General features: G+C 35.6%; 1 protein-coding gene across 1 annotated transcript in view; it reads left to right on the plus strand.

The window, feature by feature from the left end:
• Positions 1–1,077: 1,077 nt before the first annotated feature.
• Positions 1,078–13,844, plus strand: part of RIT2 (Ras like without CAAX 2) — a gene marked incomplete at both ends in the record, with an annotated part of 201,176 nt that continues 188,409 nt past the window's right edge. The window contains one exon of the mRNA XM_084305050.1: positions 1,078–1,180. Within this exon, the coding sequence (XP_084161176.1) occupies positions 1,078–1,180 (103 nt within the window). The remainder of the gene's footprint in view (positions 1,181–13,844) is intronic.

Consider the following 13,844-nt stretch of genomic DNA (forward strand, 5'->3'; position numbering starts at 1 on the left):
TCTTCTATTTTACTTGTATGGATATTTTATAGATGAATAGGTCCTCCTCTCTAGTCCCAAGACCCTTCACAGAATCACAGAATCACAGAATTTCTAGGTTGGAAGAGACCTCAAGATCATCGAGTCCAACCTCTGACCTAATGCTAGCAGTCCCCACTAAACCATATCCCTAAGCTCTACATGTAAACATCTTTTAAAGACTTCCAGGGATGGTGACTCCACCACTTCCCTGGGCAGCCTGTTCCAATGCCTCACAACCCTTTCAGTGAAGAAGTTCTTCCTAACATCTAACCTAAAACTCCCCTGGCTCAACTTAAGCCCATTCCCCCTCGTCCTGTCACCTTCTGAAGTTCTGTGAGGGGAAAAACAAACAACAGTAACAAAAAACACCTCACAGATATTTTTCAAAATATGTGGCTTATTTCTACAAATAAAGGATGCAAACTGAAATAAAATGAAATGATCTCGGGACAAGCTAAACTTTAGAAAACTTTGCAAGTAGCTTCATGAAGAACAAAGACTTGTAGAAGTTGTTAGTCATTTTGCTTCTGATTGTATTAAATGTAAATCTAGCAAACTTTCTGAACATAGGATGAACATTTAACTCCAAGGTGGCAAGGAGGTTTTCTGGTAGTCTTTTATTGTTTAAAATTCAAGCAAGTGGTATGTGCAATAATAAGCGTCATAATTAGGAAATGTGATCTATTTCTTTGTTCTGGAGGCTCTGCTAAATTTGATTCCAATGACACAGCAACACCCAGAGGTATCAGAGCTCTTGAGCCTCACAAAACTGCTTCTGTCCAGGAAGAGAAACACAGAGAATGATACAAAGCTGGGAGGGGGCAGAGGGAGATTTTTATTGGAAGCTGTTAACGTGGTTGCTATGAGACCTTCTCCTGCTAACACAGGCACAGCAGCGAGTGCGAGGCTGATAAATCTCTTGTATTATACCTTTCCTTTCTGCTTTTTTTTTTTTTTTCTTTTTTTAAAGGAGATTTTATAGTTCTTTAAGATCATAGAAAGCACCTGCCAGTTGCTTTTTCTTCCCTTTTGCTCCCTTCTTCTGCCTCGTGCAAGATGGAGCTAGAAAATGAAATGATCAGCTCCTCCAGCAATTCTTCAGCAGGCTCCAGAGAGTACAAGGTGGTGATGCTAGGAGCAGGGGGAGTTGGCAAAAGCGGTAAGTTTCAGCAGCAACATTTTTTGGGAGAAGGGGTGAACTGGGAGTGTAAAGTTCACAGAATAAGAATGATTTAATAAGATTTAATTTCCTCTTTTTTTTTGCACATGATTTGGATAAAGGTCTATAATTCATGATTGGGGCAGTGAGTCAGCTTAATTTCTTACAGTTAAATAATATAAGCCTTTTCTTATTAGATATTTTTGAAAAAGCAACCTTGTCTCTATTGTATAGAGGAGAGAGTTGTTAGCTTGCTGCTGTTAGTGTTACAGCAGATGCTCGTGTCACTGCAACACTTAGTGATGGATAGTGCTGATGTAACTTGTTGGCCTCCTTGAGCCTAGGCAGAAATGTTACTAACTACAAGTCAGCTCTATGTGCAAAGTGTGGAGGATGCCTACAGTGACAGTGTTTTCTTCCCCACATCTTCCTTTGACTTTTTTGCTGAGTATCACTATGGCTCAGCTGGTGTTACTCTCCTCTCCCGTCCCGTCAGGTACAGAATGCATGTCTGAGTCTCATGCCAGGTGATAAGGTAGATTTGCAGCATATTTTAATATCACTGTCCAGTACTGGCAAGATATGCTATTGTCTGACAATGGTATCTCTTAAGAGGAGTAATTATTTTCTCCAGACAACATTTTCTTTTTCCTAGATATTATCACCTCTTATTTATTCTCACTGACACTAGCATTCCCTGTTCTTAAAAAGACTTCGCTGAACATGCAGTGTTTGTCTTAGAAGCCAGTATATTAAGCTAGCCACACAACAAACATTTATTACATGTCTAGGAAATTCAAAAAGAAAGAGGAAAATAACAAACCAAACAAAATATAATATATAAAGGCTAGATTCCAAATTTCAGGATAAACAATCTGAAACACTAAACTGTAACAGTTGAGTAGATTAAACAAGTTTTATTTCCTATCCAAACAATAAGACCAGGTATAGATACATATAAAAAACATATATAGTAAAGTTGAATAATGGGAATTGATATAATTTCCTGTGTATATCCATAATCTGTGTTTTCTCTTTATATTTGGCTTCAACTTCAGTGCCATATCTTTCAATGAGAGCTAATTCCCACCAGTAATCCTTAACCAGACAAACAATTCTTGCACAGATATTATGCTGGGATCACTATGCAAAACGGGAAAGAAGAAAATATTGGTTATCTCAGAATAACTTTCTGCAGTTTCAAATTATCTTATCTATGGTAAAGCAGATGTACAGGTTGTGTCAGCTGGAACTTTCAGCAAAATGTAACTTTTTTTTTTTTTCCTGAGTGCACCCAAAAGATGGCAGCAATTTTTTCCAAACATTCTTGTAAGACTTATGTAATTTTGAAAACTCATTCACCAAAACAAAAAATATTGCAAGCTGTACCATATTTACATTGTGATTGAATCATAACAGCTAAATATTATATACTTATTGAGGAAACTTCAGAGTTTCCATTTACTGATAAGAGTTTTAGAACACAAATTTTAAAATAAACAAACAAAAGTTTATTCAAATCCCACTGTGTCATTGTTCAGAAAACCTTAGCTGATGATTTCATGACATTAAAGCCTTCAAAACTGTGGATTACAGAAGGTAATGGCATGTCTCCGAAGACAGACCAGATAATTATTTAAGAAGAATTGTGTGTCTGTATGGTCTAGAGAAATAAAAATGGGATGAAATGTCTAGTATGATATTCAGTGGGATTATTGAAAACCTTCTGAGATAAACTGGGGAACAGAACAGCAACCGAGATAGTTAAGACTAGAAGAAAAGAGGCAGACTCCTTTCTAATCATTTATTTGCTATGAGTTTCCCCATGGAATGGGCATGAAATATTTCAGTGGAATAGTGAGCTAGTCCAACTGATGGCATGCTGATAGAGATAAGGGAGAACTGGTGTTACTCCATAAACCATAGAGTAACATTTTGACTGGTGCTTAGGCAGGATTAATTTATACTGGATTTATGCAGGATTAGGATTAATTTACACTGAATTAAAAATAGAAAAAGGCCTGAAGGACTCCTTCCATTCTACAATATGAGCTCTTCTTTCTCCTAGTGACCTAGATTCACTCTGTCTAGGAAATTATGCATCTAACTACAAAAACAGAGTCAGGGTAGCATAAGAATGAGAGGGGCGGGGGGGGGGGGGGGGGAAATGTTCCATTTTCATCCTAGACTTTGATAGGTAAGTGATGTATAAGATGATATATAGGTAATATCTTGATTTCCTTCTTCCTCTCCCTCCTCCTTCCCTTCTTAAGCCATGTTAAAAGGAGTAATATCCGGGGTTCAGTTGCTGAGTTGGAAACAAACATCTTTTATATCTCTTTTAACCTTTCAGTTCTTCATTTTGTTCAGTTTTAAATAAATGAGTTTGGGAAAGAGTTTTCTTTAAGAGCCAAATTGCAGAAATGTTAGAAGATATCATTTTACCCTGAACACAGTTCACTTCTATGGATCCCCTGGGCATTTTGATTTTCTGTTTCCCACCGTCTTCTGCTCTCCTGTGCCACTTCATACTATGTGTATGGAGGTCTTTGCACTGACAATTGCACACATTTTAAGGGACTGTGGGTGGCCGTTTCATGTGGGCAGGAAGGAATAAGGAAGGGGACAACAACAATGGATGTGTTATTGGTGTTGGTAGTTATAGAGTATTTGCTATGGTTTGTCAGTGTTGTCCCTTCAGTTCTGTTTTCCAAGATGGTAGATAATCCATGAGGACAGCCAATTTCTTGTTATTTGGGCTATTCACTCTAGTAAAAATTTCACAGGAATTGGTTAAAAAAGGTAAACTCAGCACATCCAAGCCTGATACTCACCACATAAGGATAATAACATATAAACTGCAAGTGGCTGAAAAACTGTCACTTCACATTTCTAAATTAGTTCGGGGGGGGGGGGGGGGGGAGGGGGGAAGCAGTCACTACTTTATAAATGGGAAAAACAAAAACAAACAAAAAGTTCTGATAATAGATAGTAGATAATACTGGCATTTAGTTAAAATGTACTAAGCTCTTCACCTGGGAAGAGATTTCTGTATTGTAATTGTAGATTATAGATTCCCTACAATGAGTCATCTCTTCAAAGTGTTCTTAAAATAGTACTGTTTAGGTTTTCAGAGCAATATGCTAATTTGTTACTTCGTGTGGGTTGTGTCTGCCATCAAGCACAGCTATACACTTTGCCATAGCTCTGTTGCATGTTCAGACCAAAATAAGGCTAAAACAAGGAATAAAGATAAATAAATAAATAAATAAATAGAAAGGAATAAAAAAAAAAATGTTGAAGAATATGTGAGAAAAGGTAGATTTTCTATTGATTTTTACTTGAATCCATACTGAAATTACAGATTTCTAATGCTAAATGTATATGCTTTTCCAGTTTAAAAAGGTTTTGATGCTCAGTCTTCTCTGGTTTGATGACAGATCTCAGGTCAGCTCAGAACCATTCAAAACTACTTCAAGTTGACTTACAAGTTTTAAACCCTAATAATCTTAATGGATTTGAAACAGGTTTTGATAACAAATGCCTTTTTATACCCACATCTTCTTGGTGAGCCCAGTACTCTCATGGTCCCTAGCATGATGTAGCTCAAGCCTCTGGTTTTAGGTCTGTTTTGGAGTGTTACAAAGAATACACAAAAGAGCTTCTAAATTCTAAGGCCAAGCATTACTTGTTTATATTTAGCAAACTAATTACACTAGTAACAAGAATTAATTGCAGCACACTCTGCAAAACATTAACAATAATTAACTGAGGGGATGTACAGTGACTTCCAAAGAGAACAAACAAATTGATGTACCTGGGCTAGCAAATAAAATAGAAAATTCCTGTTTCCTTAATATATATATATACATGTATATATATACATATGACTTTATATTTTACTATAATATATATATATATTACTTAGGCAGCCTTTAAATGCTGATTTCTCCATAATCTACCTGTACATGCATCTTCTGGGCTGAATGAAATGTTATTCTTTTTTGTTTTGTGTTTTTCTTTTCTTAATACTTTCTTAATACTTTTATTTTCTTAATACTAAGTTCATTTATTTAAGGGTATGAAGATAATCTATTGTTTTTTCTGGTAGCTAGTAACTAAAATTATACTTTTATGAAGAGATAGGGAGAATAGGTGTATGCAAAAGGAGTTTCATTATTCCTGTCCTGAGAAAATAGCATTTAAGTTGAGAAAAGGATTTAATAAATAAATAAATAAATAAATTACATATCTTTTTTTTTTTTCTAATAAGCTGTTTTTACATTACAGAAAACATTTTTTTTTTTTCAGATTTTATTTCTCAGACTGATTGCCAGTTAATTTGCTGCCACTTAAATAAACAAATAAATAAAAGAATCGTCAATTACCCAAAGAGTTTTGTTAAACTAAAATATTTTTAGTTTTAATATGTAATTTTGGAAAATATTATATAAATTTCTCCAGGCTTCAATCTTAAAATAAGCAAAAACAAAATTCAGAACAAGCCATTTATCCAGAGGGAAAAAGAAGGAATTAAAGAAGAGGTTTTCTGTTTGTTTGTTTGAGGAATAATGTGAAGAGATGTATTTCTTGGCCTGAGCTGGTTAGAGAAGGCTTGCTTTCTCTGTTGATTTCCTTTTTGTCAAACACTTTATATCTACAAATACAGGTGACTCATCTGATTAGTTTCAGGATCTTGAGTACAAAATAAGTTCCATACTGTGGAAAAACAGTAATGTTTTTTACGATGTAGGAACTTATGTCATAGAAATTTAAATGCCCAGTTTTTTTTTTTTGTTTTTTTTTTTTTTTTAATTGAGGTTCAGACTGCCTATTTTTTAGTTTAGTTTACCTGTTATTCAGTCTCAATAAAGCAAATTCAGTGTCTATTCATTTTAAGAAAGTCCTAATTGCAAGAGTCCCCAGTAAACAGAAGCAGCTCTCACACCATGAAGTGCATCCTGGAGAACTGGTTCACTTCAGCTATTTGTTAATCCCTTGGAAATAAATCAGTGCATGATCCAGACTGCACTGGAAAAGGCTGAGGATCAGAGCTAGAAGTTTTGCAGTTTTGCTGGCATCAATAGATCCAACATTGGAAAGTAACATTTGGGTCTTACATCATTTCAAGGCTCACTATCCCAGAACATACACTTACTTAAGTTGCAGGGAGGACTGTGCTAGAATTTCACTACCTCAGTGAAATGTTTCCTTGTCCAACTTCTATCCCATATGTCTATAGATAATATACATGTATTGTGCTTCAGTGAGCTTTATCCTTTCATATAAGCATATGTTATTCTGAAGCTCTGGTTGCATGCTTCATAACTTGTGGAATATAGCACAGTAGCTTCCTTTTAAAAATAATGATCTGTTTTTCAAGTGTACTGGATCAAAATGATCTTTGGTGTAAGTCAGAAAACTTTAAACTGATGCTATTCAGAGTATATCTGATATACAATGTATTCAAAATAATATTACACTTGTGATAAATCCTTCACTGGGAAAAATATGAGACAGCTCTTTTCTCTGCAGGCAACATGCAAGGTCACTTATACTTTTTAGCAGGTTTTACATTAGAGTATATCAGCTTTGGCAGGGAATGACTTCTCAGTGGAAGGCAACTACCTGCCTGTTTCTGTTGAAAACACACAAGTTCTTGCTGATCACAATTTTTTTTTATTTTTTTTTATTTTTTTTTCCCTATAAGGTGGAACATTCTGTTATACCTTAACTGTTGGAAGAACTGGCATTGGCATCATGAAATGTCAGCTCAGTTAAGATTAGACTGCAACTGAACTGCATCTCTGCCAGCTTTGGATTTAATCCATTCATTCAAGCTTTATAATAAAGTTGGAGAAGTCCATTTATCATGATCACAAATAGAGAGGTTTTGCTAATGGTCAGGTCTCTCAATTGTTGGTGACATCCTCCGTCAGCTATCTCAGCTCACCATCCTGTGAGAAAAGTGTCAGTGCAAGGCTGGGAAAGGAAGGAGAGAGCAGAATACTAGCAGGGGTACAGCAGAAAAGGCATAGTATTCTTGACAGTTATATATACATTGAGAAAATAATAATAATAAAAAAATCCTAACTGGTCGCTATAAGCCACCATCTAAATTCACTATGGCTTAGGTGATGTAAACTGAATTACAGTCATTGTTCCAATGAAGAATTGTATATGCAGTTTATATGCAGATCAGTGTTGTAGGCTGTATTGTCTGTGAAAAACAAACAAAAGGGGTGTACATAAAGTACAACGATGCTAGGCAACCACATCCCTGGGTGTGGACAGCTTTCAGTTCTTCTTATAAACTAGATCAAGCATTGAAGACATTATAAATGTAGAATTTTGAGATATATATATATATATTAACAAAATATTCTGATGCTTCAGTTCTCTTTACAAATAGGATATTGAATTCATTTCAGGCTCAATTTTGTGTAATTTCTACTTCTAGCCATTTTATCTTATCATTTCTTTTTTAACAACTTTGAAAAGCTCCTTATTCTCTTACTTTCTGATAATGCCTATAGACAATAATCAGTTCACACCTTGATCTTCTTTTCAATCATTTGAGCATCTGAAACTTCAGTTGTAGAAGCTTTTTTTTACCTGCTCAGAGCATTTTGTATCCTTAAAATGAGTACTTTACTACTTCCACATCATTTTCTGAATGTGAATTCCAAAAATTGACATGCTATTCTATTAGTGATCGTACTGGAAATAAGAGTGCTTTCTGGCTTCTTCTTGACAGTTATTTTTTGTTCCTCTGAGTTTAACATGTTATTTTTGTTCAGGTGTACTTCACAGAGATTACATATAGGAAAGCATCTGCAGTAAGCCTGAAGTCACTTACTCTTCTCAACTCAGTTGCCTGGACTGTACATGTCTAGAGATACTCTGAATTCTGCATTTCCATATGCATTATCCTGTTTTAGAGGTATTTTGCTGGACTGTTACAATTTAAGTAGGTGATTCTAGTGGTTCTGGCTTGGTTTCTGTTATTCTTTGTTCATACCCAGTGTGTTTGCTATCTACTTGAAAGTATTAAATACATTTATTTATTTATTTATTTATTTATTTTTATGGGCAGACCTTGTTGTCAAAATTATTTGCTTTGGAGAAATGAGTTAAAGATGTTTCCCTAATTTTGCCAGTTCACTTAATTCAGTATGGAGGGGTTCAATTATGGCTCCTACTTTTAAAAGGATGGTTTCCACATGTAATATATCAATTAGTTACTTAGAAGGCTGTCTGCAGTTCTGGCTTTTTAATTATCAGAAACCATCTGATAAACAGGAGAGAGTTCACAGAAAACCAAATGAGATGATGAAAGGGTTGATGCTACCTGATTTATAATGACAAGTGACTATGACTACATTCAAATAGCTCTGTCAAATAGTAGTCCTTGATTCTTCACTGCGTAACTTGCATATGTATACGGTGATTTAATGTGAATGGGACTGGATTCAGCTGTAATTGGAATAGATTGGTCTTTGCATCTTTTCTCATCAAGCCATCCAGATGATTAATACCTGCTTGGGTAAAGTAGCAAAGCGGGCTAGTCACTGGCTGACCGCTTTAGCACAGGAGACAGGGAAATTAGGATATTTAAATGTTATGATAATCAAGAAAATTTGACATGTTTTTTGAAATTAAGAAGGAAAGAGACCAGTATTTCTTAATGGAGAAGTAAGCAGTTAAGTAATAAATAAATAAATAAAATAATGAGTTAAAACATGTTAAAACATGTTATTAAAGATGTATGAGATCTTGAGATCTTCAGGCAGTCAATTTCTTTGGACAGTAAGAGTGTTCTGCATGTCCTTAACTGTTTGTTAAAAGTAAGATGGAACAGATTATGGAATAGTCTTTGAAGAGAACAGGTTGGTAAAAGGTTAGTCTAATTGTCTTATGCTAATTTAACATAGATAATGAACATTAATAGGCAAATACACATGAACAGAAGCATTTACAGTCTTCAAACTCTTTTATAGAGAAGGAGGAATACTGTGATCCACCAAACTATGAAATTAATTGAAAATCTTCAGAATTTGTGGCAGGTATATTTGTGGCTGGTTGTATACATTAGCATATATTGTTGTATATATTAGTATATAGTAGTATATATTTGTTGTATATACTAGTATATATTATATATATTGTTGTATATATTAGTATATAGTAGTCGTATACATTAGTATACAACCAGCATCTTTCTTTATGTTCAGACAGTTTAAGAGACTGGTCTCAAGACTAGATTTGTGTACAAAACCAGACATTAGTGTTTCCTCACACACAGCTGAAGTGCATCCTTTTAGGGTGTGAGGACTCCTAATTGGAAACATGCTAAGGTGGCACCCTAACAGCAGTGGCCACCGTTAGGTAGTGGCCATCTGTTAGGTAGTAGTACAGATAGAAGGTCAGTAGCTTTGTTAGCTAACAACTTGCAAAAACCTACTATCTATTCTGTTAATGGAAATGGAATTCACTGATTGAGGACTTCCATCTAAACCTCTTCCATATGAACTATGATGTGAAGTGATTATAAGCCATGGAAGGTTACATTAATGAATGTGCTTTTCATGGTGTGATTTTTTGAAGGAAGCCTTCATTATACATTGAATATTTCATAGATATAATCCTGCTCTGCTTTTCCCACTCAACACTGCTTGCTGTTAAGAGAAAGGAAACCTTTGGGGCTGTTCCTCAGCAGCAGGAATTGAACTATCAAGCCCCCCCCCCCCACCCCCAGTTTCAATCACACACAAATCAGCCATTTGAAGCACCCAGACAGAAGCCTCAAATAAGGGAACAAGCATTGTTTCATGACAATGGCTGGGCACTGAAGGTATCTGCTGTAAACAGTCTGTTGAGGCAGCCACAGGAACTGTTTTCTTTCCAAGCCATCCTTGCTGCTGAGCTGAGCCATCTGCAGCATTTTCAGCACATGCTATCTGCTAGAATTCGGATGTCATGAAATCCATTAGGGACAATCTTGAAAGCACATTTAGGAAATACTTTCTTTCTTTTTTTTTTTTTTTTTTTTTTTCTTCTCTTACTTCTTTCATCTTTCTCTTTCCATACTTTTCATTTTATTTCCTTCCATCCCTCTGCTAATCATTTTCCACTTTTAATTCGTCCATTGACTTTAATTAGTCTCCTCTTCTGCTTTTAAGACTTTCTGATTATTTTTATTTTTATTTTTATTTGCTCCCTTTCCAATCTGAGGAAAAACTACAGAAGAACCTATAGAAGTATTCTCACACAGCTCTGACAGGTACTGAATAGAATTAAAGCACAGTACAGCATCTCATTCTTACAGATCTTGGGAATTCACTTTGCTGGAAGCTACGGCTGTTTGGTAATGCATTACCCACCCACTAAACAGAGTCCAATGGAGACACTGGCTGAAACCACTTTGCCTCAAGTTGTGTGGAGAAAATAAAATAAAATAGTGGAGGGAAAAAAAAAAAAAAAAAAGTTTTATAAAATATTATCTGAGGAACTGCTAGGTAGGGCTATTGTGATTCTGCCCTCCAAAATAAGTATCTGTTCAACTCCGTTAACTGCCATAAAAGTAGCACTTTATCCTTTTAAATAACATATAAATAAATAAATAAAACTATTTATGGAAGGGGAACCAGCAAGTGAAGTCAGAAATGTTTTTATGTTTTCAAAAAAAATGAGTTTCATAATGTTTTGCAAAATAAGAGCTTTAAAAAGTCAGCTGAGAGACTGGTACACATAGTTCTTTAGCTGAATGCAGTTCTTCAATTTTGTTCCTTGCAACCTTATGAAAGTGTTATGCAGTTTTGTAATTTTGTAATTCTTGTCCATTTCACATATGCAAAATAAAGTAATTCTAGCTATAATTCATATTCTCTGTCAGATCATGTGATTGCTTTACTGACTGTTTGTACTAACCTACCACCAGCATAGTAGCTTGCATTATACTGAAATATTGCCTGTTGAGCAGGATACACAGTGTTTTAAAGATACTTCTCTTTAGCAGCCTGCAAGATATGTACCATTGTTCCAGTGTTTTACTCAGAATATTCAGAACCAAATATTGTCAGATCATTGATGGCTTCAGAATCACAGAACTTATTCTTCTTAAATCACTCAGAGTGTGAGACAGGTTCTAAAGTTTCCCTTTCCCTCAAGTTTTGTCTGGAACTTAAATAAAAGTGATGTTCCTTTCTCTCTCAATTGAAACAAAAAGTAACCTGTAGGCATTTTCTGCACATTGAATAATCTGATTTGGGCTGCCTGGTGACATGCTCATCTGTTCATTCATCACACACAGTCAGTCTAGCAGGGTTCTGCTTCATATGAAATCTGATGGTATAGACTGCTGCTATGATGCAGGAATGCATTTCCTGGGCCTTATGATGCCTACTTATAGGTTTGCAAATATGCTCTAGAGACACTTCCTTGCTGGGAATAGAGGAGAAGAAAGAACAGTGTATCACAGTAATCAAGGAGTCCCCTGTGAGCTGTAGAAGCCTCCTTTCCTATGCCTTTCTTTCACTTATAGCAGTTACAGTGGATTTTCTAGTGCAAATAATAGCTTCAAATTTGTATCATAATCTCTCTCTCTCACTAGGTTCTTTGTTTACTAATCTGTTTTTATAAAGTTGAAGTCAAAAGACCATTTTTGAAATCTTTCCTCCATGAAATTTGACCAAGATTCTCAACAGTTATTAAATGTCTGTTGTAACAACAAACAGTAAATCATACAAGCTTCTCCTTTTTTTTTAAAGAATGCACTCAAAATCTCAATTGGCTGTGATATTTGAAGGTGGGGAGCTAATTAGAAATAATGCAGAACAGGAGATAGAAAATAGCAACAGAAAGGAGGAATACACCACAGGTCAGAAACTAAGAATAAAGAATAAGAAATCAGGGGAAAAAATCCACCAAATGTATAGAAAGTAGATGGAGGAAACAGAACAATGGACAAAGTTGTGTAAAAGTAATGGTAAGGGAATAATGGGATAGAAAGAAAGGGCAGTAATTCATGTGCAAGATTATTTGTTTCAGACTTTCTCTTTTCCTTATGCTTCACCTACTAGATGCTGCTGGCCCATGATTATACCCCAACCTCTTCTAGGGGTCTCTGGAGGCCAGAGAGAACACAGGGGTCATGTTATTGCATTCTTCTCCTGCATCTTTGACTTCTCTTGTGTTTCTCATGCACTGGCTTTCCAACATAGTGAATCTGCCATAGCCTTCCAGAATAGAAAATGTACAAATCTTCCAAACACAGCCTTTTTTTGTTTGTTTGTTTGTTTTTCTATGTTGTAGAACCTTGCCTCAGACATTGACAAGGCTTTATAAATCAAAGCTTAACCTCAATTTATGGGGTGTTAAGCAAAGCAATATTTCTGCTATGTGTTGTTCTTACGATGGTCCAGAACTGAGAGGAGTTTGTGGCCCCCCAGCCCTAGAAGTACCCAGCACTTTGTGAAATCAGTGCCCAGCATTTGTAAGACTCTTCCCTGTTCTTGAAAGAATGGGAACCATCCACACTCCAAACCAGCAGTGGTGTACAGATATAATTCACTTGGTATTGGGAAATAAAATTAAATTCTGTTTCCTCCAATCTGGGAAAAAATGTCAAGATGCAAAGCAAAAATGCATGTATTCCTGTGTGTTTTCTCTTGTTCCTGGTGACCCAAGAACATTTGCTCTCATTCTATAGTTTTTATTTCTTTTCACACTTGTCTATAAACAAACAGCTACCTCCCTGTATTCAAATGTGGACAAATGGTAGTAGGAGGAAGAATCAAAACAAAATGCCAATGGCTATAAAGTTTTAAATAAACATATCCTTGAAATATATTCAAAAATTATTTATTTAAGTGTAAAGTAACACACACTCTTTAATGGAAAATAGTCATTAGCTCCAACATCTTTAAATAATTATAAAAGGTTGTGCAAGTCTCATGAGAAAAATACTTTCCACTGATTGACTGTGATGTTATATTTCAAGAATAGAATTATTTGGTGGCTGAAAGCCTTTCATTCTTCAGTGTCAACTACTTAAAAAGAATGATGCTTCAACCTAGTTTGTGAAGCTGCATCATTTGTTTCTAAAGCATCACTACCTGCTGGATGAGTATTAATATCACATATTAATTTCAAATATTAGTTTCAAATATGAAGACAGGCTGAGAGTGTTTAGGTAGTTCAGCCTGGAGAAGAGAAGGCTCCACGAAGACCTTGTAACAGCCTTCCAGTACCTAAAGGCAGGTACTGGAAATCTGGGGAGGGTTTCTTTGTCAGGGGGTGTAGGGATAGGACTAGCAGTATTGGTTTGAAACCAAAAAAATAAAAAAAAAAAAAAAAGAGAAATGTTTAGATTAGATATTTGGAAGAAACTCTTTACTCTGATTGTGGTGAGGCACTAGAACAGGTTGTCCAGAGAAGTTGTGTCCATCCCCAAAGGTTGGACGAGGCCATTGACAACCTGATCTCATGGGTGGTCTTTCAGGTCCCTGATCTCATGGGTGATCTTTCAGGTCCCTCCCAACATGAGCCATTCTATGGTTCTGTATTAACTAAACCAGTTTCAGGTGTTTGCAAGCTTTCGGGTGGCGTAATTCAAAGAAGTTAGCAAGCTTATGAGAAAGTGTATTTCTCCTTAACATGTAAG

This window comes from Netta rufina, assembly GCF_964035555.1.
Source record: "Netta rufina genome assembly, chromosome: Z".
In the NCBI taxonomy this organism is placed as follows: domain Eukaryota; kingdom Metazoa; phylum Chordata; class Aves; order Anseriformes; family Anatidae; genus Netta; species Netta rufina.